A 23,695-nucleotide genomic window follows, 5' to 3' on the forward strand; every position below is an offset into this window, starting at 1 on the left:
TGGGGCCCGTCGGCGAAAAACTCGCGTTTAACGAACGCCTGTCAGCGAGATCCCCGCCGGACAATGGGGGCTTCGGTGGTTTTGAAAACTATAAGTCTGCGGACGTGTCGCGGACGTCCGAGTCTTAACAATAATGCCTTTACAGCGGGCCTGCATTCTCTCCGTAAACACAGGCGTTGTGAGTTCTTAAGCCTATCACGTTTCATCAAGATTTGCTTGTTATATATTATTTAATTAACAATGGCTTTACGGATCATTATCTGGACAAACCGTCGCGAGATTTAATACAATAATTAAAAAAAAAAAAATAAAGGAGTTATTAAATTATGTAATATTCCAAATTAATTTAATAAGAAAAGGAGGAAATACCGCTCTCGATTTCAGATCGCTCGTATTCTGCTGTAATGTTATCCTCGTGCTAACAAGGCTTCTTTATTACGGTAATCGATCTCGGCTGTCAATCTCCGACTCACTTTCGTTACGAAAGTCGAAGGAAGTTAATTTCAGGGCCACTTTAATTCGAGCCAGCTCTTTTGATCACCTGACGGTCCATTTATTTTGCACGAGGCACGTACCCGTCCCGACAATCGGAACAGGACGTGGGCGACAAGCCTGACTTTGGCCGATCCGTGAATGAAAAATTAAAATTGACGGCCGCGTGTCGGCGGCGGCTGTCAGCCGCGAGCGGATGGGAATAATTAATTATTAATCGGGAAAGTTGTGGCATTCGAAAATCCGTTCAAGATCGGCATGAATTATGCGTTCTTTCTCGATTTCATCTCGCGGACGCATTCCGCCAAGCTCGGCGTAAAAAAAAAAAAAATCTTACTTTGCAGCTTCGCCGCGGTTGCTCTATTTATGTACCCGACGTGTTTGCTTCCTGTCGTTTACTCCGCAGGATAAACGAATCCTTCTGGCGGACTTTCACGGAATGTGATGAGATTGAGCCGCACAGTTCTCTCATTTTTTTTTTCTTTTTCTTTTTTTTTTTCCTATTTTTTTTCACCCTTAAATATCGACGCTCGCTTCCCGGCTGGATGTTGGAATAAGCGGCACCGTTAGATCGAGCCTCCACGCAGCGCGTTTGTCCGCATTCATAGCGCGATGTGTAACCGGTTGATGTCCGCGAGATGCAATTCGCGCGATGATGATGGCAGAGCGATGCACTTACGCGTCCGGCGTTACTATTGTACGTGCTGGCACAGTGGTCTTTATCGCGCTATTATTGGTTGTGTGCAACGCGGCCAGGCGGTCGCCTCGAAAAGAAGCGCGCGCGTCAGATGACGGAACGTGATTCCCCCGCGACACCGTTTTCACAAAGCTGTCCCACACGAAGAGCAGCATTATCCCCGGCGCGATTAAATAAATTACGCGCGCGGCGATCTCATAAATTGAACCATTATGCACGCGAGAAAAAGTGCTGGCCGCCGTCATTAGCATTAGCTGATCTCGCTAACTCAATAACGGTGCTAACGTTGAAGGATTACGTTCATTCAGAACGCGTAAAATTTTATACGCTCGAGCGCGAGATGTGTTTTATTTTACGGATTGATGATTATTGAATTAACAAGAGCGACTTTTTTTACACGGCGAGATGAGAAGAAGAGTAAAACGGGTTCGTTCTCCCGGGAGCGCGGCCACGTTGCGGTATCTTATGTCACATCCGGTTTGTTGCGTATTCATGGATAACAGAAAAGTACGCGTGACGAACGTATTCATAGTACATTGTAGAAAAAAAAAAAAAAAACGGCAATTATAACCATCCAGGTGAGACGATCCGGTGACGAGATACATTTACGCGATATCCATGCTCGTCTCTCACGATGTATTTACATAAGTGCTCCCTAGGATCTGTACCGCGGCAAATTGCACGCGACGAATAGTCGGAGAATGAAATATCCGGGTATCTTGCCATCGACTGCTTTACGGTTTTATTGGATTCGTCGCGTTACCGCGTGTAATATAGAAATAATTAACCCTTCGCGAGTCGAGCAGCGAGCGATAAATTTCACGCTCTCACATCGATGAGATGGAAAGCGACGCGCCGCTAGAATAATCGTACGGTAATTGCCAGCTAATTCGCGCGCTCGTAAAGCGACGGTGTCACCGCAAAAATAAATTTTCAGCTCAAGTACAAGCGGCGGGTGTACAAGATGCTGCATTTGGATGAGAAACAGCTCAAGGCTATGCACACCAGGACGAATTTACGAAGGTTATTGGATTACGTGCAGAGCAGCCAGGTCGAGAAGATCGCGAAGATGTGCAGCAAGGGGCTGGATCCTAATTTCCATTGTCAGGAAACAGGAGGTAATTTCGCATGCGCGATTGCGAGAAGATTACACGCGAGTGCGATTGTCTTCCGCAACGAGATATGCAAATACTCTGCGTGCCCTTAAAATAATTCTTGCATTAACGCGCCCCGTCGCGTTGTCATTTAACAAATTAAATTTCGCAAGTTGAAACGTTAATTTTGCAAAATAATACGAACCTACGGAACGAAAATAATTTCTTTCATATTTTTGCGGCGCGAATCTGTTGAAGCGGCGACCGAAAATGGAGTTTTTTTTTATTGTTCTTGATTACAGAGACGCCGTTGACTCTGGCGACGACCCTGAAGAAACCATCTAAGGTTATAATTGCGTTGGTCAACGGCGGTGCTCTTCTGGATTACCGAACGAAGGAGGGGTTAACGGCGATGCACCGCGCCGTCGAGCGAAACAGTTTGGAGGCGGTGAAGACACTTCTGGAGCTGGGTGCTAGTCCAAATTACAAGGATACCAAGGGGTTGACGCCGCTCTATTACAGCGTCATTTACAAGACCGATCCGATGCTCTGCGAAACGCTGCTTCACGATCACGCGACGATAGGAGCTCAGGATCTTCAGGGCTGGCAGGAAGTTCATCAGGTTTTGCTCATTTCTTTCTATAGACGTTCCCCGCTGGGATATCAAAACGGGATTTTATAAAAACGCTAAAGAAGTAGGAGAACACAAGAAGTGTCACGTTTCTTACGAAGTTCTTAAACGATTCTCGATAAGATCTGATAACAATTTTTATCTCCTTATCATCGCAATAATACAGTTTCTCAATATCAGATAACTCTTTGTAATTATTTTACAGGAATTTTATTAAAAAAAAAAAAAAAATTATCGCTTGGTATCGATTTCTTTGTGATACCGAGACTCTACCCGTTGCGGGCTTCATTCATAAGTTCTACGCGTAAAGAAAAATACTGAAATTAGATCGCGCCGTTCGCGGAGTCGGCGAGGAATGCTGGCTCCGAGCTCCATTGAATGATTTCCGCGCTTAATACGCGTCTACTCTCCCGTGTGTCTGCAGGCATGTCGCAACAATCTGGTGCAGCATCTGGACCACCTGCTTTTCTACGGTGCTGACATGAACGCGCGCAACGCGTCCGGCAACACGCCGCTGCACGTGTGCGCGGTGAATAACACGGACGCCTCGTGCATACGTCAGCTACTCTTCAGGGGAGCGCAGAAGGACGCGCTAAACTACGCGAACCAGACGCCGTACCAGGTCGCGGTGATCGCGGGCAATATGGAGCTCGCCGAAGTCATCAAGAACTATCAATCGGAGGAAGTCGGTGAGTCACGAACGTCGCGCGGAGCGTGAAAAAAAAATTCCGCGACGAGGAAAGGGAGAGCGCGAAGGGCGCGAGGTACATCCGGGCGCAGGAATCTCGCTCGGAGAGGTCGAGGCATGATGCTGCAAGAATAAACGACAGACGTTGACGATCTTCTACCTTCCCACCTTCCGTTCCTCCGCGTTCTTGCCCTCTCCTTCTCTCTCTCTCTCTCTCGAATATTGTTCCGTCGTTCTCGGCGGCTCGTTGCTCGCGCAACGATGATAACGCCGAACCGGTGAACGTCCTTCCGGGATCACGAATGGGATGAACGGACTTGGAAGATGGATAACCGTAATCTCGTTACTCGACGGGGGTTTTTTTTTTTTCATATTCAGTAACCACACCCGCGAAAAAGTATCAGTGCGGCTGTCGGATTCTAATTCCCCTCCTTCCTCCTTCGCGAGCGCGTACCGTTTATTAGAGATAAATCGAAACTCAATGCCGAGAGCCGAGATTCAGCGGCGAACGTGACGGCGTTTCAGAAGCTTCGTCGATACGATCCGATATAATTTTCGATATTATCTTCCCGCGATTGGCATTAATAATAAATTTATAACGTCGTCGGTGTCTTAGAAATAGCGGTTATCGCGTTATCGCCGATATTGTTGCGTATTTTGAGACCGATATCTGGAACATCGGCGATTTGTTTGTTAAAATAAAGTCGCATATGCCGCGATCGTGCGACGCGATAACGTCCACGAGTGTTATCTGATAAGTAACGAGATCGTGGCCTATAAACCACGTACGCTTTTACGGCATGGTTGTAGTTGGGCATGAGCATGAGCATGTTGCACGCTGCTTTTCCCGTAAATACAGAGGTAGGCATCAGTAGGTAGCTTCTCTCGATCGTAGTTACTTAGAAGGTGCTTCTGAAATTGTATATTACACGCGAGGCGCGTTGTGAGCGTGACGTCTGTCGATGTATCTCTATTTACCTTGTGTCTGTGCTGTGTGACGAGTAAAGTAAAAAAAAATTTTAAATCATTTGTCATGGGATTTTTGGTGGTGATGGTCGTGTATGACGTCGAGTACATTTGTGATATCGCGGAGAAGTAACGACACTACCTTTTGATAGATTGCTTTCCAGTAACTAATGGTACTGTATTTTTGGATCACTGTCGAATGGATCAGTGTTGCCGGGATCGGAAGAAGTCGGATGTCAAATTTCTTTTTTTTTTTTTTAACGAATTATTTTCACTCCGCGATAATAAAACGTGACGAATAAAATGTAAATTCGATACATTTTTTATTATAAAATATTCTGTTACTTTTAAAAAATTATTTTATTATTAATTATGATTTACATTCGTTTCCGGCTTTTGTTAGATTTTATTTCAGATTTATTTGAAAATCTACGTTTAGAGAAAATAATTTGGAAATAATTTTTTAATTGAACGGTGGCGCGTTGGATTATATATATTTTTTTTCTGGCAGCACTGAATTTGCAAGAATGTCTTGACTAGTAATGTTTGGTAGTTCGAGATACGTTGTGAATCAACGTGGCCCCCGCGGGTCGTCGGAGTTCTCGGAGTCCGGGAAGAAGCTGAAGAAGCTCGTTCCGACGATCCTGCGATGGCGACGTTGACCATCTGTGCACACGACGTATTCCGACGAAACTTACCCGTAATCTCGAGCACATTGTATCGCACAAAACGGATACAACAGATTGGGGATGGAGTCATTATCCTTGCGTGTGCTTTCTACCGCTTTTTCAATTGTACAGAGCGCCCCGGAATCGACGAAAAGTTAACGTTGTCTCCGTTGAATTTTTTTATTCGAATTTACATATTTAATATTTTTATTATTTACATCAAATAAATTAAATTAAATTAAAAATGTAATAAAATTCCGCCGGCATTAAGTTTACTTCTAATTAACTTGCCAATTACGTTACAATTCTTATTTAAAAGTTAAATACGGGTAGATAAACTGGATGATACGGGCTTCTCAATTTAACTTATATTTCAGAAATTATTAACGTCCAGAGTAGTTTTCTCCGACGACTCCGAGTCCCGCGGGAAGCAACGTTATTAATTTCTTTTCCGTCGATTCTAAGACGCTCGGTACGTGTCGGTACTAAAACGACGAGTGCAATATCTGGTTGTCCGAAGGGGTTACCCGGGGAGAGCCAATAACCATCATCGCCATCACGAAGTAACATTCTGCGTGCGGGCGTGTGTGCGTGCGTACTTGTGTGTGCGACACGGCGACCGCTTGTAAGATCGCTTTTGCAAAAATCTCACGCGTCCATCTTCCGTGCCGGAATATCGGAAGATCGATCAGCCCTCTTCGGAGCCCCTGCCCCCAAGCTGTAACTCCTCGTTTTAATAAACATAATGTACGATGTACGAACCACGCGACTATCACTCGCGCGTCGATTAAACGCCGATAATGACGGCGCATAAATGCCATCGCGATACTTAACACGCTCGTCGATTAAGTGATTTGTTCGATATCTGTTTCGGTCACGAAACATCACCCTCATCAACCACGCGGCTTTTAATACACGTGTAATTTCTCCCTTTAACCCTAGACAGTAAAAAAAAAAAATAGTATGATTTCAACGATCATTAAGCTTTGAGAAAAAATATCCTCATGGATTTTATTGAATTAAATTAAATAAAGCGCGGAAATTTAATTAACGTAGAAATTATATCGAGTACATTTTGTCGGTGTAAAGAAAAAAAATTTTACACTGTTTAGGGTTCAGTCTCTTTCCAGCTCGCATTCATTTTCGACCGGTCATTATTAATCGCTCAGTACTAACTACTGTGATATCAATCGACGATTTTCATTCGCCCCTGAAGAACTCGCGTCGACGTTTGCTAGGAAGAGTACGGCGAAGTACGTCGCACGCGGCCTACTCTCTTGTAAGGCTAAGTAATCCTTTCTTTACTTAACCTTGCAACCCTTGCGATTTTCCAGTACCGTTTAAAGGGCCGCCACGCTACAACCCGAAACGACGATCGGTGGCCTTCAGTGGCACCTCTACGATGATGACGACGAGCTGCTCAGCGAGCAATCTGGGCACCCTCACCAGGATACCGTCCACCGAACAGCACGCGGTGGCGTCTAACGCCGGTGCTGGTACCACCGGTACCCTTACCAGAACCATCTCGGTGGAACAATACTCGAGTATCACGCGAGTACCTTCCGCCGAGCAGTACGTTACCACCGCGTCGGCGGCTGTGAGCCTGAATCGAGTACCGTCCACGGAACAACAGTATCCACCACCTCCGTCGTCCGGCGTGCTCGTGCGGGTCGCATCGGAGGAGAAATACGCGCCGGCCGGTGCTGTGCTGAGCAGGGCCTCGTCCGGCGAGCGATACGACGCCGCCCTGACGAGAGTACCGTCCACCGAGCAGTACCCGACCGCTAGCACGCTGATCAGAGTACCGTCCACGGAACAATATCCCTCCACCGGCGGTGGGATCACGATCGTCGGTCAGACGACCGAGTCGAGCCACCACGGAAGCTTCGTCAGAGTACCGTCCGTAGAGTCGAGCAGAAACGATTTACCAAGAATACCGTCCGAACAGAACGGGCACCGACTGACGTCGGAGTACCAGAGTCCAAATTCCTTGAGAGATCCTAACGTGAGGTAAGCATGTACAAGAAACTCGTGCGCGCGAGCGCCGCCGATCGCTGGACAAAGCGCGATTAAGTCGCGGTGGGAGGAACTCATCAGAGTTCGGCCAAGATAATTCTCGCTTCGAGTGCGGTCGACGCTCGCAAGCAGCAACACGTTCGTTCGGTACGCTCGCGCGGTCAACGATGCTTCACCCTGACCAGGACCGATCCGCGTGCGTAACAGACTGGAGAAAAAAAAAAAAAAAAAAAAAAAAAAAAAAAAAAAAAATTGTATCGCCACGCGAACCTTGGTCTTGGTCGGCGCGAAGCGCGATTGATCGCCGGTGTACCTAACAGTTGTACGCACCATTTCAAGATTGCCGGGCCCCGCGGAGAATTATTCGAACTTGAGAATGGAGGGCCTGACGAGGCTGCAAGAGCACCGGCTCGAGCTGCAGCATCGCCTCGATATGCACAGAACGCAGATGGAGATGCCGCCGTCGCCGTCGCCGAGCAGCAGGAGCTTAGCGCCTTTCAGCTCGGCCAGCTCGAGCTTGTCCGAAGGCAGCAATCAGCCGTCCGGCGAAGACTCGGCCAGCATCGTCACAGGTACACTATTCTTTTCTCATTCTATTCCCTTCAATTCACCCTCTGCGCCCCCCCGCTCTACGATGGTGAGGGGACCAGAACCAAGGGAGTCTGCTCCTCGATGATCCACGAACAAATACTGCGAAAACACGAACGTCGTAATACAATAGATACCTCAGATTCCACGAGAAAGTCATCGGCCAAAAATATAAGGAAGCGGACGGTTGTTTCTTTTGTCGAGCATACCGCGCATAAAATGATGGACCATCGTCATGTTTTGTGTGATACCATCACCACCAAAAACCGTCGGCGGTGCGCGAAGGTGGTCAAACGATACGACGAGAGAGTTAAACGGACATCCCACATGGCTTTGATGGTTCGTGCATGTTTCCGTTTTTTTTGGTGTCCCCGAGGATATTAGAGATCCCGAGTTGTTGGCTCCTCCTTGCCAATCTAGCGAGCGAGCCGAGCGAAATCTCGCTCGTGAAGAGACACGTTGCGCTTATTTTCATTAGCGGCCGCCTTTTTAGGATGCGACGAATGTGAACGCGACTGGCGATTTCTAGAGCTCTTTGCCGTCGTAGAAACACACTCTCTTATAGGCGAAACCGAGTTAAGCTGATTTTTTTTTTTTTCTCAGACCGAGGTTTTTTTGCGCTGAAGTTTTGATTTAGCGTTAAGAGTTTAGACGTTTTTTTTTTTCTCTTTCTCTCTCTCTCTCTTCTTCTTCTTTTCTTTCTCTGTCTCTTTTAAGGAATTTATTTGCATGGCGTTTAATCGCTCGGTAAGGCGATAGGGAGCGAATACGAGGCATCAGGCTGAGTATATCCGACCGTTGTCGATTTTTAGACAAGAGCCTCGGCGACACAGCGTCCGACGTGATCAGCGACAGTTCCGGGGTGGGAACGTCGCAGTCCGACACGACCAATTCATTATCCATTCCCGGCACGACGGTGGTCTGCGTGGAGAACTACAGCAGCGGGATCACCGGCCATCTGATTATCAATCAAGGAGACATCCTTGAAGGTACACCAGGCAAATTCAGCAAAAACGTACTCCTCTCTTTCGTCTAGCTCCATTGACTTCGCAATCGACGGCAACGTTACGTCGCACGGTCGATGTCCTGTGACTTTCCGTGACTCTTCCCCCCATCCCCCTCTTCACGATTGGTACCGTCATTAACAACCTGTGTCCCCGTAAATTTGGGACGACCGCCGTCTCACTCTGTCTCTCTCAATTTCTGTTTTATAGGTAACGTCCAGAAATATTTTTTTGATAGCAAGCGTGTTTTTGTTTCTTTATTTTTAACAGTCACCGGTGCGACGGATTGTGGCCTCCTGGAAGGAGTTTTGCGCGGACAGGGCACTGGCCTGTTCCCCGCGCATTGCGTTCAGGAGGTCCGGTTACGTCACACGAATATACCTCTAGGTCCGCAGCCCGCCAGAGATGCGCGAAATCGAGTTCTCGGCCGTAGAGAGTCGCAGCACAAGTACTTCGCCACCGCGCCTCGATTGAAGAAGCCGTGAGTACCGTCGTTTTTTTTTTTTTTTCTTTTAATTCGCGCTTAAATTGCACTCAGTGAGAAATGCAATCAATGATTTTAACCTTTCAGCGTTACGTCGGAGCCCCGCACTGTTGTTCTTCATCGGTCGAGGAAAGGCTTCGGTTTCGTGTTGCGCGGTGCCAAAGCCACGTCGCCGCTAATGGAACTCACGCCGTCTGCCAAGTACCCGGCGTTACAATATCTCGACGACGTCGATCAAGGAGGCGTGGCCGATTTAGCGGGTCTTCGAAAAGGAGATTTTCTTATTCAAGTGAGTATGCAGATATTAATTTATTTAAATATGACGAGAATAAAATATTTTTATTATTAAAAGTAATTATTGTAAATTTTTTTCTTTCTTTATTATATTTTAATTCTCTTGCGAATTTTTTAGATTAATGGGGAGGACGTGACGACGGCTTCCCATGAACACGTGGTCGATTTGATAAGGAAATCGGGAGAGTTGGTGCGAATGACAGTGGTCTCGCCGGTGATCAGTCTTCCGAATTCCCAGTCAGCAGCCGCGTTGCCAACTAGTCAACCGATTCAGAGACAGTACGCAACCTTGCCACGCAAGGGTAACAATAACGTCGTAATCGGCGGTACCCTCGGCAGGTCTCCAGCTCCTGTACCGCCGCGAAGAGATCCAAAGACCACGTTAAGCGTGGGTCGAGCGAGAGCGCGATCGATGGTTGCGGGATTAGGTAATACATTAGCGATTAATCTCAACGTATAATAAAAAAAAATATATATATATATATTTATTAAATTAATAATTAATTAATATAATTTACAATTTTTATTGTAGAAGGAGGCGGTGAAAGAGACGATCGCGACGAAATCGCATCGACCGACGCTAAGTCGAGCAGCGCGGAATCGATTCACATGCCGCAGCAGCCGACAATCGGAGCAAACACCGGTCAAAACACGCCGGTGCAACCGAGAACAGCTAGCATCCGATCGCGCCCGACGTCCAGCAGAATCACCGCCGCGGAACTCGAAGTAACTATCCCTCATCCGCTTGCGGCACGCGCGCCGGACATGCTCCCCTTTCTCTTTTTCTTTCGCTCGATCACAGAAACTATCCGTGGCGCTCGTTGTCCTCGAATTGAATGGCATTGTATGCACGAGACGAGACCGAGGCTTCAGCTTCGTCCTTTAATTTCTCTTCCAGGAACTATTTCAGCGACAGCAGGGTAGCGCCGGCGGTCAGTACAGCTCGTCCATGATGAGCTCCTCTCACTTTCAGACTACTACTACTGGTCAGTCCACCAAGTCGCATCCTTCGTCGCCCGCCAAGACCGGCAGGGTGTACGCGAGCGTAGCGGAGATGAAGCGCAAGGGCAAAGTAAGGATGACCTGCCACTCAGTTACGAGCTCGCACTCGCCCTCTCGTTCGCGTTTCTCTTTTTAACATTTACCTTATAGTTGACAATAAGCCCTTCGGTGAAAGCTGCCCTAGATAATATGCTATTAATTTATTTGTTCACCTCGTTCTACTAGTAGTTTTGATCAAACTTTCCGACACCCCTTTAGACAACTACTTTTGATCGTCCCTTAGTTTCTAATAGACGTGTCTTTTATTTCTTATCTCCCTCTTATCTCATACCCGTCGATAGTAATTAATTGATACTCAATTCGGCGGTTAAGGATACCCCGTAAGAAACGTCCACCAGCCGTCAATAGCGTCAACACGGCGTTCGGTGAACGCTCCCTTCTCTGCAATGGTAATGGTGGTTGTTTTCTTTTGCATGTGTGTTATAGTTTGCGCGTAAACCGGTGCGAGCGCACAGCAAAGGGCGGCCCTGGTGCGGGCGAGACGACGAGGACTACTACTTATATTACTGATCGAAAATACTTTGTTTCTAGCTCGTCCATGGCTTGCATGATTTCAGGTGACTAAGTCATTTGCTAAATGAAAAGAAATCTGACGCTCGCGAGGGCGTTAGGTACCACCTACAGCTTCGTATTCACGCCTCAAGTATGATTAACTAATTGCCGCATTTGCATTTAACCAAAGTTTAGAGGTTTCACCTCAGTACCTTAAATCGCTCTCTGCAGGGTTGATTCTATAAGCATGGAAGGCTAACGATACGTAACCGTCTACGTTCTTCGCAGCATTAATATATTTAAATGATATTTCGCTGAAGCAGTAATGGTAGTTGGTCACGGTAGCTTGGAGTTCACGCTTAGCAGGAATATGCTTCGTCCTTCTATTACACCTCTAATGGCTCCTTTGCCGTTTGTACACTCTGTCCCTCCGTCCCCTCACCGCCCAGTTTTAAATCTGCAACTCTGTAAAAATTTTTCACACTCCAAGTTTTTCCATGTTGGCAAAGTAATGACGCCAGGCGTTTGTCAGATGCAGTCTGTACGAGTCTCTTGATTTTACGTTTGCAGTCACAATCGAGAGTGCGCTTCTTCGGTGGCTTAGGCGGCGGTTCCGATCTTCATAGGGACTTCCATAGTACGCCAGACCTCAACGTGCAAGCGCAATCGTCATCTCTTCTGGCGCCCAAGTGTCACAGAAGCCAGGAAGACGTGAACGCCTTGAACGGTAGAAATGGGCTTCCACCACCGAATCACCCACCGCCACCTCCACCAGTCGGACAAGTCGTCAAAGTAAATGTCGGTCCGAACGTGCCGGACGTCGTTACGCCAGCCTCAGTCTATGATAACATGGCGCATATTCAACAAGTCAAAGGTAATATTATAGTTCGTTCTTTGATTTTTTTCGTTTATAATTTTTTTTACGTTTAAATAATTTTACAAACTTTACTTGGAATAAATATTTTTAATCGAGAATACTTTAATTTCTTTAGTATTTTATTGCAGAAAAGATATGTTAACTCTCATGCGGAGGACATTTTTTAATTAACCGACTTTCGCCTGAAAAAAAAAAAACTAAGTTAGAACGATTTTAATGTAAATGCAGATAGAATATTGCTGGGGCTAATATATATTATATTTGTTAAAAACAGAACTCGCGGCAGCTGCAATTGATGGCAGCTATGGAGTAATGTCGAGTTTCCGGCCGTCGAATAGCGCAAAGCTGTACGCCTCACCGGAAGATATGAAGACCGTCGGATACCGCTCGCGTAGTTTACCGGCTAATCGTCCGCATCTGAGAAAATCCCAGAGTCTACGCAGCCCGCCGAGCAGTGCGACGTTTAAGTCTACCGGTAGCCAACAGGCGCTGAATATCAACGTTAACATGAACAGTAACGGAAACGGTACCAATTCGATCAACAATCAGTACGCGCAGCCATTGAAAACCACCAGGAGTCACAGTACGGCCGGTATTCGCGAGCGAAAAAAGAAAACCGTCGTGACCACTAGCTCGTCTGTTACGAACCTCTCGTCGATCGCGTCCGGTGCAAACGGCACGCCAACGCCACCCACTTCGGCGCCGCCAATTCCCGAGCCAGATTACAGTTTGTCGGAATCAGAAAACGACGAAGGCGAAGATGAAACGGACGAAGACGGTGAATCGGAGATCGCGAAGGAGCTGGAAAAGGCAGCAGCGCGAGAAAAACTAGAAGCGACGCGGGAGACGTCCGGCAACTCTAACACATCTGGCTCGAGTTCGTCGGGTAGCGGTTCGTTACCACACTCGTTCAGTGTCGAGGAGATTCAGAAAGTACGTACGCAGCTTAAGTCGTCCAAAAGTCATCCGAATGACTTTCTTCTACAGCAGACGCAACAGTCGCTCGTCGAAGACGGCGATAACAGCTCGAGCGGCGTTAGCTCGGATCAGGATGTGCCGGTAGGCCCGCCGATGGGTTTCGATGACACCGCTGCACGGAATCTGGCTAATCAGGAAAGCAATCAACATTCGACAGCGGGAGGTACGACTCTGTTGACTGGCGGCGGCCCAATCGAAAAGGAGATCAATCAGACCAAACGACCGGGATACGGCGGTAGCGGTCTGCTGACCAGGCACGCGGTCAGTTTAGCGCAGTTGCCACCGCCGATCGAAGCCGACGCCGAAGAGCAGAACAACGATCTGTTCGTACCGCCGCCGCCGGAATTCAATGCCGGTCCATCTGCAGGCGGTCATGACCAGGAAGTAGTGGTATTCGCGCCGCCACCACAGTTCTGCGATAACAAGCAGCAAACGCAGCAGACTGCACAGAATCGCGTCAAGATAATCGGCGCGATTCCCAAGGCCGCCGGGAACCAGGTGAAGGCGTCGGGCGGTCGATTGCCGTAAAGAGAAAACGACGGATCGTAGCAGCAGATGATTTCTTACTTTTTGACCGGCAGAAAGAGAATTTTTAACACGTACATCGCGATTTTAAAGTCAATATATTTAGAGGCTCTCCGCCTTTTCGGTAGTGATCATAGTGCGGTAAGCGCACTCAATTTAGACTGTACCGATTCGATAAAGAAGGGATCGACGATCCGCGCTAACGTATATAAAGCGCGGTGGACGATTTTTTTTCCAAGAGTAAATCGTATTCTAATCGAGCGTCATAGGAAGTATACCGAGGAGATTATCGAGCGCGTTTTTACCAAGTAAGTTTACGAGTGTGAGCGTACGTCCGATTGCACCGCAAATAGAGGATTGGTTTGTCACACGCGAGCGCACGGTCGACCATAAGTTTGTTCATCGTCACCCTGTCCGTGAGTGAGCCGGCAGATTCCACAAACCGATTCGCTGCGTCGTAAAGAGAGCGTGAGCGGCCTAAGGGCACGAAAGAGCAAATATACACATTCCGAAGGAAGATAATGAACAGTCACGAGGAAGATTGAACGAAAGGAAATGCATATGATGCGTGTACGCGTGCATGAGTTGTAGACGCGTGAATGTGCGATGCATATCGGTTTGTTTTTAACGAACTACGAGGTGTGTTTTAATACTTTTACACAACACGACACTCATTGCTCCGAGAACACGGAACTGTCGCGGCAGTTTTCACGAAGTCGCTTCTAAACCAATTTTAAGCAAAAGTAGTCCTCGCTCACTCTCGATCCTCCCTCTTGCCGATGAAGCGTTGACGGCGATTTCAGTGACGATCACACGAAAATCACCGATTAGTTGTTAAATGTCGAACAGGCGCGGTTTCTTTTTAGTTTCTCTCGTGTCTAGACACTGCTCAAACGCCTAATCACAAAGCTCTACTCGCGAAGTCATTAGAGATTCTTCCTAGTTTATAATTGCAAATATTAATATTAGTATTATGAGTTTATTATATTATTAATATTATTGTTAGAGCATTGTTATTCTAATTATACGGCGACTATGCTCCACTAGTGAGCCCCTCCGAAAAAAATACGTAGTCGCATCACAAAAGAATGTGTAGCACTATACTTCGTTATAATGCACCATCATTATTCCAGCCTGTGTAAAGTAAATCGTACTCCTTCCATCCGCGTGAAAAGCTTCCTTGAACCGGGGAAATTTTCTTTGCGTCCCATACGTTATCGTCGAGTTAACATGAGAATCAAAGTCGTACAGGGCAAAAAGTCTCACAAATGCAAAATTGGTAAAAGTTAAAAATGAATAGATGTTTGAATCTGATTTTCGAGCTTTTCGGACAAGCGCGGCCCAATATCTTCTTGCAAATTAATTGCAAGTTTGTACATATATATATATATATACACACAATCACACACACATACAGATTAAATCTTCCTAATTATTTCTACGCCTTTACGAATGCTGGACAAAGACAAAAATCGCATTTTACGTAGCATAATTCTTCTTATTTTTTTGCGAAACACGTACACCGATAGGCAGATAAATATATATATATATTTACGACATTCCTGCCAAAAGTAATGTAATAGTCATATATCAAAATTAACACGCGAAAGAGAAAGAGAGTCAACGTGATACGATGATACGTAACTGGACACAATTTGTAATTTAGTTGTTGCTTTTGCATCTCCGTTGTTCTTTGTTTCTCTTCCGTGTCACTGCGCACGAATTTATTGAGATCTCCGCCAGCACGCGCAAAAAAGAAAAAAAAGAAAAGAAAAGAGAGAGAATTCCGGACCGAGAAGAATCCGGAGATTGCCGCTGTGCGCGAATTTTAACTTCTTTGTTAAAACGTACCGATAAAGTATTTATATATGTATAGTATATGTATATATATATATACGACGCGCAACACAGGATTGTTCCCTTGTGCGGGTCGTTTCCCTGACGGGGATTAATCGGCCGCGGAAAATTCGTGAGGTACGCGATGGCGCCTCGCCAGCATCGCGGAATTACCGTTAAAATTACCGGTTTGCGTATTTGCGGTCTTGTCGCGCGGCAAGACTCAAGACACTGCGACGTGAAACTCTGTGATTTTTAACGGCTCCGACGTGATTAGTTGATTCCATCTGAAAAAAAACCTCTCTCGTGCACGAGGGGTTTGACTTCCGTTACCAATTAATTCGCGCCTCGCAGGGAACGCAACGCGAATGCAGAGTGCATCGAGAAGTTACCGAGTCGGCTTTAATCTGCTTGTTGTGCTCCGTTCTTTAAATTTACTGTATTCGGCTGTTCAATTTCTCCAGTGAAACCTTCAGCAGGAAATAAATTAGATAACATTTCGGGATAATAAATGTCGCACGTGCATTTCTCGAAGCACTCCGTATACCGCGCCCCGATGAGAACGTGGCAAGTGCCAAGTGAACCACCGAAAGCCGTAGCTCGATAATCGTAACTGCGACTGACTGAACTTTTGGACCCGATCTTTATTATCGTCTAGCATTCCTACGTTTAATCTCGCTCCGTTTGCTCACTCCTCTTCCTCCTACTCTCTGCAGTTTTTCATATTTCAGTTATCACTATCATTAATATTATTATCAAGCAATTACTATTAGTATTTTGTATTATAGGTATTGTATTGTAAATTGCAAAGTATGTGCAATGTTTCGACGATGAATAATAATCAATCATGTTCAACTAATTAGGTTGCAGTTTTATCTTCTTCGTTTAGAAAATAACACCGCAATATTCAAGTAATTCACCTTGCTTTTTCAGGAATGGTATTGAAAAGACAATGGGGATACGATCTCGCAACCGTGAAATTATTATTATTCTCTTACAATATCTATTCTTCTTTAATGTTCTGTTCTTGAGCTATAAACCGTCATTCGTGTTTGTACATGAAAGTATCCAAAAAAGACAAAGCACTGCTCGGATATTTCTCTTCTATTTGTCTCTCATTTTCGCTCGGGCTTCGGGAAAAGCTTTCCTGCGCGCTTCGCTTCTCTCCTAGCTATTACATCGAAATTTCCCTTATTTTTTTTTTTTTTTTAATTTTCCCCCCCTCCCCTCGTAGAACCACTATGTGGATTAATGAACACCGGCGGTGCTTTTAACGATCGGTCGATCCACACAATGAACGCAAGTTAATCTTTTCCTTTATTATTATTTGGCAGTGCGAAACAACCGTGCTCTTTTTCGCCATCTCGTTCGCTTACGCAAATTCGAGTCTTGTCGAGTCTTGGATATGAGAAACGCTACATCGATCTCGGCGAAGCGGCGAGGGATCGTTTGAGATCGTTTCGTGTCGGAAAATTCAAGTTGCAAATACGTTTCAGGTAGGATGGTTCGCGCTTGATCCTCGCCGCTTCATCCGTGTGCGCGAGAAATATCGTCCTCCCTTTTCCCTTTAAAAGAAAAAACGTCTAAAGGGCTCGCGAGATAACGAAGCCGAATCGTAGACAGGTGGGCTCGCCAGCTTTCGTCGTGCCGCGTGTTATATATACTGCGAGTTTCTTTCTACACGCTATAAACCATATTAGTTTAAACTATGCAATATATTTCCCTACTTTTATACAAGTACAAGCACTTCTCTAATCGAAGCGATCGCGCGGGGCCGCGACCGTATAATTAAAGCAACGCAGCAGGCGCAATAAAGATTGTCCGTTTCGCAGTAATGTACTTTATGTCGTTGTAAAAGATTCAAATTAATCGAGAAAGATTGACGCGGTGATTTACAAAACTACTTGGAATTTAATGAAGAAAAGATGTCTCTAATACTGATCGTACGAATGAAAAAGTATCTCGCTATCTAGAATTTAGGCGGCCCTCGTCGCGATCGCTTGAACTCTCTCGTCACGCTTTTACATAGAATTTATAATAAATGCAAACACTATATCTGTAATTAGCTATACTTACATGCACGTATCTCGGGAGAGAAGGAAGGGATCTTTGTAATATCGCGTTACATTTAATTATTTACAGTTCCGAGCCTCGCGGCAAAGAAAATAGCTCGAAAATTATATATTTATATATTTCTCGATTTCTGTTTTCCGCCGCCGCTCGTTTAAAATAATATCCCGCCGCGACCGTCTTCTCCCGATCTTCGGCTGTGCTGCTGCTTTTCCTTTATACATTTACAAGCCTTGTAACGTCTATTGACACGCTGCTACATCCACGTAGTGACCACCGGTGACGACGAAAACCGGTAAGCCGCGCCGAGCCCTCGCAACACGTTCACAAACGCTCGCTACTCTCGTTTAGTTTTTCACTCTTTCGTCAACGCCGTGTGAGATCCTCAAGTTTTTTGTGTACACGTGCTCGCAGAAATTCATCCACTTCGGCTCACCCAGGACGTTCTCGTAAAACTCCACGCGAAAGCATCAGCCGCTTACATCCGCACTTGGGTAAGTATTTAACACTCCAATGAATCAACACAATACATTTCCGCCTTGGATCTTTTCATTCAAATTCTGTTCGCGGTTAAAATTTGTGCGGTCAACATTGCGAATGCCTTCTAAATCCTTTCGCGTGGACTTTTTTTTTTCTTTTTTTTTTTGAGAAAGAGGTAAAAAGAAGTCTGTCGTTTGGAAATGAGATACATTTGCGTATCGCTGAATGATTAATTCAGCGAGGTCTCTACAATTAAGTCACGATTAAATAGATAGAGAGAATCTCACAGGTAAATATTCCTTCGCGTCCCGTTCATTTACGCTTTCGATTTTAATTTCTGCAAAAATACCGATGTCCACAGAATTCCTGTACCTCTTCATACTCTCGCACTTCTAGTTCTTCATTCTTTCCTCACATTCTCTCTCGCGCGCCTATTATCTTTTGTCCTATATTAATTATAGCTAATCTCTCATTCTCTCTTTCACACGTTCTCACACGTACCACTCAAAGGAAGTTAATCTACGGCGTATATACTTATGTGTGAATGTGTATGTGTGTCTGTGTTCCGCAAAATTCTTTCAAAAAAACGCGATAGGAAAGAAAGTTGATGCGTCTTTCGCATATTCCGCTTCGCTATATTTTCTGCTCCTTTTTTTTTCCCCAATAATATAGACCTAATTAACTTAAAGAACACTTTATATTTCCCTTAAACGTATTATTTAGTACATTGCGCAGCATCGCGTGGATTGATTCATTTAATTCTACAAAATAAAAAAGAAACGCACAACACTTATGTAAAAAAAAAAAAAAAAAAAAAAAAGAACGCCAGAAATCATAGAAATGGGACGATTTCTGTTAATCAGACTTCGTGTACTAGGAAAAACGTATACAAATCGTTTTACGCGTGTCTCCCCCCCAATTTTCTTTCAGCCTTCCGTCTCTTTATTACCATTATTATAAAAAATTCGATATTGATTCTATAACAATGATTTAGAATTGTCAGCAGGCCGATACGAACGATGTTAAATTACACGAGACGCGAGTCAGACGCCTATGTGTACATGTATTTGTATGTAGTTAGACCAAACTTCTTTTTCAATGATCTTTATAATTAGCAGAAGGCAATTTATTTACCGCCGTCGACGGGGAACGTTAAAAAAAAAAAAAATGTGTCCGTTACGCCACAGCGAAAAATCTTTTCAGCTTAGTATAATCGATTCGTTTCCTTGGCTAGCGACAATAGAGTAACGCAGATGCAAATTAGATCCGTGATTAGTTACAAATAACGCACGAGAGAATACTTTGTCGGAATTAGACTCGCCAATTACGCAATTTACAATTATGTAAATTACAAAAAACGTTCTAAATACACTCGCAATAGACGAATAAACTTATAATAGTACACGGAGTTACCAAGGTATCATACCGAGGTCGTCCCAAAAATTTCGGAACTTTAATTCCTTTATTGTACCTTTTCTGTTATATTTTTTTATTTTTTATTTTTTTTATTTATTTATTGCTGATCCACTTAAATTTAATTTTACATCGCGAGTAGATACTATAACTGGAAAGACCTTTGAAGAATGCTCGTCTCTCTGGTTTATTTTTTCCCTCGCTCATTTGTCGCGGGTTCCTCCCTTCCACGAGATCAAGCGCGATCGAATAACCGAAGATTCTTTCCATCGTTTCACCTCTGAGTTAATCACGAAAATGACAAAAATGAAAATTACTTAATAACTAATGAAATCTCTACTCAGCTCGTTTTTTTTTCCTCTCCTTCTCTCTAATAAATTACAATCTAAATATAACATAAAATGACTAAAAGAAAAACCTTGAAATACGGTTGGTCCAATTGATCTATTTTTAAAAAAAGACATTATTTCGTGAAACGATTATCTGCCCCAGAAATGACGGATAACTTTTCACGTACGTAAACGATTGGTCCCTTACCTAATCGATACAATCTTGACGAGAATTAACTTTTTACACGAGTAGAGATTATGATAGAAATTGGCGAGGTGAAAAGATGGAAATAACAATCGAAAGAGGGGAATAATCGCGCCACAAAAGAACAATTAGGTGATGAATGTATGAACGATGATCGAAACGCAATGAAATATAATATGCGGATGTCTAAAACAAATAAGGTTCAAGTATAAAATTTCACATTACTCAAAACTAACGAAAGAATTTCTAGAAATATCTTCTAAGTCACGGTCTTTTTGTTTCGAATTTACATTATTCGTACGTTTTGATTTATTCTTTTACTTTTTAAATTCCGGTTTTTTTTTTCTTTTTTCCCTTTTCGTATCTTATCGCGTTTCCGCCTAAAAGCGGATTCACGAAGAACACATTATGAATCCTCACGAAATATCGTATGGCATTGAGGAGTCGCTTCGACGAAATTCAGATTGATTCAAAACGCGTGTGACTCGACTCCTTGCAGAACTCATGGTTATCTCTTTTTACACTCGTTCTATTCCGTATGTCTTATATGGCAGTGCAAGATTACGTGCTGGACAAAATTTGGCAGTATGCGATACATGAGCGTTCGGAGAAGATATCGCCGGAGAGAATATCTTAAAGAAAATTCTAAATTAAATAATTACCTCTCTAAACTAATTGTAAAAAAAAAAAAACAAAAATTACTTCTCTTTCAGATTCGGAACGCGAACAATTAACTGTCTCAAGTATACAAATCATCATATAAAGATGTAAATTGAATTTAGCTTAAACGTAATTTAAAAATTAACTTAAGAAGTACCATATTAACGAATCTCTCCTTAGGAACAGCGATATAAACTCAAACGGTATGCGAATTCGGGAACGGTGGCTGCGGCTAGATTATGTGTGTATGTATGTATATGTAATGTACGTAAAAAGAGAAAAGAACCGACATCGAGTTTCTTTAAGCACGAATACGAATGAATATATGCTCGTGCAATAGAGAGATACTAGTTAGAGACGCGTCAGAACGACGGAGCTGGCAGTGCGTGATTCTGGCAGTGACGCGTTAATATTAACCGGCGTCGATCTTTCGGTTTCTTTAACACGAAGAATTCACCGTCGCGTATCCGTGCCGCCCTCGCGGGGGATGTTGCGTCCGGAAGTAAATGGATACAGACAGAAACGTACCTTTCCTTCAGATAACTTTCTGTACTCGCGAGTGCTTGCCCCGACGGCGGCAAGTGACAAACCCCCGCGACTGCGGAGCACGAGGTGTAATATGCCGTTTCGTTACGATAATTTCAACTAAGTATTTACATTTATAATTCGCGGCCTCGCGTTGGCGACGCGCCGTACACGCCGCGTGTGCGAAACACCTTCCTTCCTTTCCGACTCCGCGAGGAGTTCGAGAAAAAAGTAAAATATTCATCCCATCGGGCAGACGTGACGACGCGTTATCGGAACGGACCGCATCTTATTTACGACCGAGTCCTCGCGCGTCAGCTAGAGATCTATTCGATTATATACTTACAATCATACTTCATAATAATAGTAAGAATAATTAATTGATTAATTATGTTGTAGAGCTCTTAATTACAATCATTATTGGCAGTGTTTCTTAGCTGGTGTGTAATGACGTTCCGTCTTTGTCTGTCTATGTGTCTCATACGATCTCCATTTCTTTCCAACCGTTCAATCTCTCATTTTCACATCTGTTTCACTCATTCACTCCGATTTTCTCACAGATCCCAATCATCTCACTCGATTTCTGAATCAGTCGACACACACAAAACATGTTTTTCTCCTTTGCGAGTCTTAATTTACTACTCTATATTCGCTATGCGTGTACATGAACGTAGCGTTGCTGTTCTATAATCGTTCACAAGTATTTCGCGGCTGTAAAATTTCTTTCTTTTGCAATCGCGATGAATTATGTACGTATAGAACGGCAATGCAACGTACGTCACACTCTTTGTTCACATCCTTCGTATTCTTCGCTTTAACAAGTCGCGGGAAATGTAACACAGCCTTGTGTAATTTACCCTTTTTGAGGGTAACAGCTCATCGGTTGCAGTCGTGCAGTATGCTAACCTTTAATTTTTTTCTTTATCTTGGCAGTCTATTAAATCGTGCATTCTTTAATACGACAAGCGTTAGCATGCTGCGCGAGACTCAGCAGAAAGACAAAAATAACGCGACGATAAAATACACGAGAACACGTTTCAGGCGCTGAAACGAGGCAAGCTCGACGCCGTGCGCTTCTTTACCAAAAGCTGACTCGGGCATGCCTCGGGCCTTGAGAAATCACTTTCTTTACCTTAATTTTGTTTTGTACACTGTCTCTCCATTCCGAAGAGCAAAGAGAAATAATCCTCGATAGAAATCTCGGTGGCGTACGTGTCGTTCAATTATTCCGCAAATCTTTTCATTTCGTGCCGAGCTTTCAAGCCTGGGAGACTGTCAACCCCATTCAGGGAAATAACGGCGAATTCGGAGCATCATCACTCAGTCTCTGTTTCGCACACAAACACACATATACACGCATACACACCTCATTCATATTCTATCATTCTCACTTAACAGTCTAAACACCATTTTTTCCCCGATTTTTCTCGTCCCTCATACAATCCCGATACAGTCTTCTGCGTCCGCTTCGCGTTGTCCACGATCCTCTTCTTTCTTCTCCCGTCTCTTTTTCTCGTTCCTGCGTGTCATCGCATGACGACAACCGACGCGAGTTTCTACCGAGTTGTAAATCGAGGTAGACGCATCTTCTTTCTCCTTTTCCTTTCTCTCGAGGCATCGTCGGAGATTGCAAAGATATATCAGTTCCCGGAAGTGCCAAGGGGCCGATGTTAGATATTAATTGAGTCCTAAGGCCACCAGAGTGATTATCTCCTTATAAATTGTTAACTACCGCTTATATATTTTGTTTGTGCACTTCCTCTGTTTCCTTTGGCAAAACCAAAAAAACGCAAAAGCTTCTCCTTTACTGCGTTCTTTTTTTTCCCCTTTTTTTTTGTCCTCGTCTATTGATACTACCGTTTTTGCGGGTCTCTGTCTCTGGGATCTTGATCGGCAGTAGAAGACGGTATAAAACATATCCACGGTGAGGCACTTTCGAGGCCCAGACTTAGCGCTTCCGAAGCCGACGAGCGTCGAAATATTGCGAGGTACTCGTGGCAAGGATTCGCGTAGAATTAGCGCGATTAGTAGATGTACCCATCGATGAAGGTATTCATTGCTGAGCAATGTTTTTGTCCCCAAAATAGAGGACGGACGATCGTTTCCTTTTGCTCACACTCCAGTTACTTCACTTGTTTTTTAACGCTACTGTCTGCTACTCGATTCATCCTAAATTTATCTCTTGATTTCCTTCGACATTGCAACTCTTATTTCCTAATCGATCTATGGATTGGTCGTTCGTCTTTAGACAAGTTATTTTCTAAAACGGTCTCTCCGTCTCTTTCGATACGTTCGGGTATTTTAGGTCGCATCGTCGCGACTTTCATTTTCACCGACCAGAAGGCGTTATACCGTGTCGTGCTCTTCGGCGACAGCACTGTTTTTCTTTTCTGGTTCAGGTGTTAGCGCTCGTTAGGTCAATTCTGGTATCCGGCCGGCATTATCACGAATTCTTCACTGGCTTCCGGCGTTGCTTCCCTCGTGACGATGGCCGTGTGTGACCACTCATCGCGGGATAGAGAGCCGAACTCACTTGCTCCGGATTACTAACAGCCGCTTTGCGAATATCTATGTGTTTCGTGCTTTGTACTTCGGATTCTAATACCCATTCGTCCGGTTCT

At 44.5% G+C, this 23,695-nt stretch overlaps 2 protein-coding genes across 10 annotated transcripts in view; one reads left to right on the forward strand and one right to left on the reverse strand.

Annotated features, from left to right (window-relative positions):
• Prosap (SH3 and multiple ankyrin repeat domains prosap) overlaps nucleotides 1–15,340 on the forward strand; it is a 104,523-nt gene extending 89,183 nt beyond the window's left edge. For 4 of the 9 annotated variants that reach the window (XM_070671309.1, XM_070671310.1, XM_070671312.1 and 1 more), the window contains 13 exons: nucleotides 2,127–2,307; nucleotides 2,586–2,905; nucleotides 3,339–3,603; nucleotides 6,571–7,246; nucleotides 7,592–7,824; nucleotides 8,653–8,829; nucleotides 9,055–9,325; nucleotides 9,416–9,617; nucleotides 9,741–10,050; nucleotides 10,155–10,348; nucleotides 10,521–10,694; nucleotides 11,747–12,050; nucleotides 12,328–15,340. In XM_070671309.1, coding sequence (XP_070527410.1) covers nucleotides 2,127–2,307; nucleotides 2,586–2,905; nucleotides 3,339–3,603; nucleotides 6,571–7,246; nucleotides 7,592–7,824; nucleotides 8,653–8,829; nucleotides 9,055–9,325; nucleotides 9,416–9,617; nucleotides 9,741–10,050; nucleotides 10,155–10,348; nucleotides 10,521–10,694; nucleotides 11,747–12,050; nucleotides 12,328–13,559 — 4,539 coding nt within the window. In that variant the 3' untranslated portion in view covers nucleotides 13,560–15,340. The remainder of the gene's footprint in view (nucleotides 1–2,126; nucleotides 2,308–2,585; nucleotides 2,906–3,338; nucleotides 3,604–6,570; nucleotides 7,247–7,591; nucleotides 7,825–8,652; nucleotides 8,830–9,054; nucleotides 9,326–9,415; nucleotides 9,618–9,740; nucleotides 10,051–10,154; nucleotides 10,349–10,520; nucleotides 10,695–11,746; nucleotides 12,051–12,327) is intronic. The other 5 variants (XM_070671316.1, XM_070671313.1, XM_070671314.1 and 2 more) reach the window with 5 other exon arrangements.
• A 1,011-nt stretch (nucleotides 15,341–16,351) lies between these two features.
• Jing (AE binding protein 2 jing) overlaps nucleotides 16,352–23,695 on the reverse strand; it is a 71,978-nt gene continuing 64,634 nt past the window's right edge. The window contains exon 9 of the mRNA XM_070671319.1: nucleotides 16,352–23,695. Coding sequence (XP_070527420.1) covers nucleotides 23,518–23,695 — 178 coding nt within the window. The 3' untranslated portion in view covers nucleotides 16,352–23,517.

Source organism: Cardiocondyla obscurior, linkage group LG23, assembly GCF_019399895.1.
Source record: "Cardiocondyla obscurior isolate alpha-2009 linkage group LG23, Cobs3.1, whole genome shotgun sequence".
NCBI classification, from domain to species: Eukaryota; Metazoa; Arthropoda; class Insecta; order Hymenoptera; family Formicidae; genus Cardiocondyla; species Cardiocondyla obscurior.